The sequence below is a fragment of the Protobothrops mucrosquamatus genome, unplaced genomic scaffold (genome assembly GCF_001527695.2).
Source record: "Protobothrops mucrosquamatus isolate PMUCROS unplaced genomic scaffold, P.Mucros_1.0 scaffold3931, whole genome shotgun sequence".
Taxonomy (NCBI): Eukaryota; Metazoa; Chordata; class Lepidosauria; order Squamata; family Viperidae; genus Protobothrops; species Protobothrops mucrosquamatus.
In genome coordinates, this window is record NW_015389875.1 from 29,077 (window position 1) to 35,431 (window position 6,355).

General features: G+C 49.8%; 1 protein-coding gene across 1 annotated transcript; it reads right to left on the bottom strand.

Annotated features, from left to right (window-relative positions):
• Window positions 1–2,000: 2,000 nt before the first annotated feature.
• On the bottom strand, window positions 2,001–4,533 carry ATP6V1FNB (ATP6V1F neighbor). The gene is made up of 2 exons (XM_015827755.1): window positions 4,062–4,533; window positions 2,001–2,110 (listed from the first exon to the last, which is right to left on the bottom strand). Exons 1-2 carry the CDS (start codon window positions 4,531–4,533, stop codon window positions 2,001–2,003), a joined length of 582 nt encoding a protein of 193 aa, XP_015683241.1.
• Window positions 4,534–6,355: the final 1,822 nt, after the last annotated feature.

The window sequence follows — 6,355 nt, forward strand, 5'->3', positions numbered from 1 at the left end:
CCCGTTGATTTATAAAAAGATCAGGAACACTTTGGGTGACCACCTTTCCTTTTTCACTAGTTGTGGTGTTGTTCTTGTTCGCAAGATATCTTCAGCACATCCTTGTTGCCCCTGGGTGGACATTCATTTGTCTTTGTTCGTTGTAAAATGTCCATTTGTACAACATAGCAATTTCCCCCCCACTTCTGGAAGGCACCGACCAGCATGTAGTTTGGCAGTTTTCCAGAAACACATCTCAAAAGTGGTTTTAGGTCCCATCTGAAACTCGACAAACTTCTCCCCCCCCCAAAAAAAACCCCCCCATGTACTTCTGGAAAACACTCGAACAACATCTGGAACGACCAGATGAGCAAACTGCAGAAGAAATGGACCACCCAGTGTTTTTGGAAGGTCCCGTTGCCAGAACTTTCTCAAGAGGGTTGTAGATGATGTGAAGTTTTTTTTGATCCAGGGTGTACCAGGCAATTATTCTAACATGTTCTTGTTGCTGTGTGTTGCCGTCTTATTTCCCAGAACTGTACAACGTGTGCGTTGGAAAAGGTCTTTATACTCAGTGCAGGAATCCATTAAAACCCACGTTTTTTTTCAACCTTGGCCACTTTTAAGATGTGTGGACTTCATTTCCCAGAATTCCTCACTCACTTTAGGCGCGTCACGATGGCAACTGCAATTGTGGACTCAAGTAGTCTGGTCGAAATTCAAGGACGGCTGTCGTGACTTACGACTGAAATCGTGGCCCTAAGTCCAGGACGACCGTCGCAAGGTCCACCTGAATTGAGGAGTCAATGGCAGTCGTAAGTCGAGGATGTTGTGACTTACGACTGAAAGGGTGGAGTCCATTTATTGGTCCGAAATAGAGGAGGACCGTCCCGACTGAAATCGAGGACTCAATTGTGGTAATTCAAGGATGATTGTCATGACTTAATGACTGAAGTTGTGCAGTCAATTACGGTCGTAAGCCGAGGACGATCGCCTACAACTTGCGACTGAAATTGCGCAGTCAATTGTGGTCATCAGTGGAGGAGGACCCACACGACTTAACAACTGTGGATTCAATTACAGTCGTATGTTGAGGACTGACTAGCTGTATGGAAATCACGTACTTAAAACTTGTACGGGGAGCTTGACATAATATATCACCGCCCAGAGTCGCCTTATAGGGGAGATGGAGGGCAAAAGGAGTTAATAAACAAATAAATAATAAATATCGGTATTCTACATCTCCCTTCCTGCAGCAGGGCCAGGCTCTACGTAGTCCTCAACTTATAACAGTTCATTTAGGGACCAAAGTTTCAACTGCCCTGAAAAAAAGGTGACTTAGGATCCTTTACGTCTGTCGCAGCGTCCCCCGTGGTCACGGGATCAAAATTCAGACGCTTGGCAACCGACTCACATTTATGACGGTCGCAACGTCCCGGTGGGGAGTCATGTGATCCCCTTTTGCGACCTTCTGACAAGCTAAGCCCACGGGGGAAGTAGGGTTCGCTTAACGACCGTGTGACTACAACTGCAGCGATTTACTTCACAGGAAGGAAGGTCGTAAAATGGAGCAAAACTCACTTCACTGTCCCACTCAGCGACAGAAATTGTGGGCTCAATTGTGGTCATAGGTCGAGGACTTCCTGTCGCGCCCCAATAATGTTTGTACTGCCGTTGTCTAACAATGCAACGGCCCATGGAACAAAACCCTGGAAGACGAGTTTTGAATCCCGTTGAATGGCGTCTTAACGGTCTACATCTGGAGACCCTAGTAGGATGACGCTACCCCCCTGGGGCCAGAATCCCCCTGGCCTAGGAGAACAGTTGTTAAGCGAGTCACGCACCTCCCCAAGATGACAAAGAGAGAGCTACGCGACGCCTTTCTCTCCATTGTCCAAACCTGCCCTGCCTTGGATGGATGGTTCTAGAACAGATCATCCTGAAGCCACCTTAGATACTGGCCAAGGAAAGAGACTGGCACCAAAGTCATGAAATAGTCTTGGTTTCTGTGGAACTGGCACTCAGAGGGCCACATCGCGAGGATGCAGCAGAGAGAAGGCGCCGTTCTTCCGGAAGAAGCTGTCCGTGCGGGTCTTGGCTGTGGGGGCCACGTGGAAGGCGGCCATTTTCCCTGGAAGACACAAAGGAGATATGAAGGGAGAAAAAGAAGACAAGGCAGCTGTGTGGCCCCGTTGAGGGGAACGTCCTTCCCAAAAGCAGGCCTGAGATACCTTAGGTCAGGGGTAGTCAACCTTGGCTCTTTTATGACTTGTGGACTTCAACTCCCAGAATTCCTGAGCCAGCATGGGGGAACTATGGCCCCCTTCATGATTGGTGGACTTCAACTCCCAGAATACCTGAGCCAGCATGGGGGAACTATGGCTCCCTCATGACTCGTGGACTTCAACTCCCAGAATTCCTGAGCCAGCAGGGGGGAACTATGGCCCCCTCATGACTCGTGGACTTCAACTCCCAGAATTCCTGAGCCAGCAGGGGGGAACTATGGCTCCCTCATGACTCGTGGACTTCAACTCCCAGAATTCCTGAGCCAGCCTGGCTCAGCTTGGAAACCTCTCCCTTTCCCCTCAGCATGGCTGGCTCAGGGATTCTGGGAGTTGAAGTCCATGAGTCATGAGGGGGCCATAGTTCCCTCATGCTGGCTCAGGAATTCTGGGAGTTGAAGTCCACAAGTCATGAGGGGGCCATAGTTCCCCCATGCTGGCTCAGGGATTCTGGGAGTTGAAGTCCATGAGTCATGAGGGGGCCATAGTTCCCCCATGCTGGCTCAGGAATTCTGGGAGTTGAAGTCCACCAGTCATAAAAGAGCCAAGGTTGCCTACCCCTGCCTTAGGTGGACAGGGCTAGGAGAAGACCAAGGAGAGGCTTATAGAATCGTGGGACCTCGGAGGTCTTCTAGGCCAACCCCTTGCTCAAGGCAGGAAGGTAGCAGGCATGTCAAACTCATGACATCGCGCGATGTATCGGAGCTTTTTCGCCATTGCTGGCAATGGGGTGGGCACGGCTCCGGTATGATGAAACCGGCCTGCGGGCCGGCAGTTTGACACCCCTGCCCTATACCATTTCAGACAAGTGGCTGTCCAGTCTCTTCTTAAAAGTGTTGGAGCACCCATAACGTCTGGAGGCAAGCAGTTCCACTGGTTGATTTCTCCTTAGTTCCAGGTTGCTTCTCTCCTTGATGAGTTTCCATCCGTTGCTTCTTGTCCTGCCTTCAGGCGCTTTGGAGAAGAGGTTGAACCCTCCCCTTCTTTGGGGCAGCCCCTCAAATACTGGAACGCTGCTATCGTGTCCCCCCTAGTCCTTCTTTTCATTAAACTACTAGACCTACCCAATGCTTCGTATGTTTTAGCCTCCAGTCCCCTGACCATCTTTGTTGCTCTTCTCTGTACTCTTTCTAGAGTCTCAACCTCTTTTTACATCGTGGTGACCAAAACTGGATGCAGCGTTCCAAGTGTGGCCTTACCAAGGACTTGTAAAGTGGTATTAATACTTCACGTGATCTCAATTCTATCCCTCTGTTGATGCAGTCTAGCACTGTGTTGGCTTTTTTGGCAGCTGCCGTACACGGCTGGCTCCGATTTACGTGATCGTCCACTAGGACTGCGCGATCCCTCTCACAGTTGCTACTCTTGAGCAAGGTACCACCTACTCTGTACAAGCGCGTTTGGTTTTTCTGGCCTAAATGTAGAACCTTGATTTCCCCCCCCCCCCATTAAATTTCATTTTGTGAGCCACATACCCCTTGTTCTACCTTTGTGTGTTTGGTGTTTCCTGCCCAAAGTCCGGATCGTGTTTTTCTCAGCACTGACTTGCATCTTTGTTGCCTCCGGACAGAACCTCCGCACGGTCCACTTACATCAGGGGTAGTCAACCTTGGCTCTTTTATGACTCGTGGACTTCAACTCCCAGAATTCCTGAGCCAGCTAAGCTGGCTCAGGAATTCTGGGAGTTGAAGTCCACGAGTCATAAAAGAGCCAAGGTTGACTACCCCTGACTTACATGCATCCCTGCGGGCACCCTCACCCCCTTCCCCATCCTTCCTGCCCACCCTCCCACCCACTCACCCATCTGCCAGCCGTAGGTGAAGTTGGTGGTGATGGGGAAGGTGTACTTCTCCTCCGGCGCGACGAGAAGGCGCATCTTCAAGTAGCGGTAACGTCCCTCGTCCTCGTGGGAGATTCCCTGATAGAGAAGATTGCGCACTTCGCGAGGAGCTGGCTTCATCTCCATCTCCAAGAGGGCCCTGTCCAGTCCGGTCAAGTCACGTTCCCGGGCCAGCAGCTGGACCGGCTTGGGTGGGGGTGGAGGGAGGGGTGGAGGGGGAGAGCTGGGCTTGACCGGGGGTGGCGGGCGGATGGAGGGCAGGCGGAGGGTGGTGTCCTCTGCCTTCCTGCGCCGTTCCCGTAGGCTCTCCTGCTTGGCTTTGACCAGGGCGCCGTACTTCTGGTGCCAGGCGAAGCGTAGCATGATCTCCTTCTGATATTCTTCCTTCCAGAAGTTCTGCTGAAGCGTGTCCATGTTGAGCGGACGCGCCATGGCTGAGCGGGACGAGAGGGTGGCCCTGCCTGGCTACCCACGAGACTTATCTGACCGGGACCGCAGATGCCAGCTTCCCTTCCTAAGCCCTCTTCTCGTAGCGGCATAGAGACAAGCCACCGGGTGGTCTTCCTTTCGGCTGTAAGGGTGGGAGTGCGATGTTCTGGAGGGTCTGCGGTGGTGGCCATCAAATTTGGTGAGCTGCTGCTACTTCACAGCTGCAGTCACAGCCTCTTGTGAGGTCACCTTGCCCTGTCCTCCAGGAGGGAGAGGAAAGAGGCAGGCCATCCTGAGAATCTCAACCAGGAGGGCCCAAAACCATGGCCTCCCCATCACCAGCGGTCCCTTGAATTGGCTCAGGCCATTCCCCACTGTTGGTAGCCAAGCCAAGCCAAGCCTTTGTCTGGAGTGATACAGGGTTTCCTGGTAGAGAAGGGGGCTGGGTTAGGTGGTCCCCAAGGTCCCTTCAAACCCTGTTATTCTGTGTTCTAAACCAGGGACCCCCCCACACCTGTCAGATTTATGGCCTTTGACTCCCAGAAATCCTCAGCCAGCAGGGTCTCCATCTTGGCAACTTTAAGAAGAAAGAAAAAGAAAGAGAGAGGGAGGGAGGGAGGGAGGGAAGGAAGGAAAAAAAGGAGAGGGAAAGAAAGGAGCTAAAGGAAAGAAAGGAAAGGAAGGAAAATGTGCTTAAAATAAATGAAAATTTATTTCGAAGAAAAAAGGAAAGAAAAAGAAAAGAGAGCGAAAGGAAAGAAGGAAGGAAAGAAAATGTGCTTAAAATAAATGAAAATTTATTTTGAAGAAAAAAGAGAAAAAAGAAAAAAGAAAAATGTGCTTAAAATAAATGAAAATTTATTTTGAAGAAAAAGGGAAAGAAAGAAAGAAAGAAAGAAAGAAAGAAAGAAAGAAAGAAAGAAAGAAAGAAAGAAAGAAAGAAAGAAAGAAAGAAAGAAAGAGAAAGAAAGAAAAAGAAAGAAAGAAAGAAAGAACCCTTCATCTAGATCCCTCTGAATGACTCCGGTCGCTTATGAATTGAACTAATCAAGAAAACAGCATCAACGCTTGAAGTCTGAATTGCGTTGTCATTTAAGACCACAGCGAACCACAAGCAAACCACGATAAATCGTACCAACCGAAGAACACAGACCGAGTCGGCCATTTCAGCACGAGAGGCTGGTTGGCACGCAGCAGCCAGGAAGTGACCCACCAGCGCGTGCAAGGATTGGCACCCTCCACTTCCCCGTGGGGAGAGATGGCAGGGAAAGAGTGAGCCCACACCGGCCGGGGCTGAAAATAGCTGGCTGAATCAGAAAACACAAAATGCAGGGGGAAAGAAAACCATCTTTCATCTGAATCGCCTCCCACTTTACCCAAGCTGAGCACTCCGAGACCAAAATCAAAGAGAAATCAGTTTTATTAACTTCTTCCAGCCGACAGACAAGGTTGCTTTCATTAACAGACAAGGTTGCTTCCATTAACAGACAAGGTTGCTTCCATTAACAGACAAGGTTGCTTCCATTAACAGACAAGGTTGCCTTCATTAACAGACAAGGTTGCTTCCATTAACAGACAAGGTTGCCTTCATTAACAGACAAGGTTGCTTCCATTAACAGACAAGGCTGCTTCCATTAACAGACAAGGTTGCTTCCATTAACAGACAAGGTTGCTTCCATTAACAGACAAGGTTGCTTCCATTAACAGACAAGGTTGCTTCCATTAACAGACAAGGTTGCTTCCATTAACAGACAAGGTTGCTTCCATTAACAGACAAGGTTGCTTCCATTAACAGACAAGGTTGCTTCCATTAACAGACAAGGTT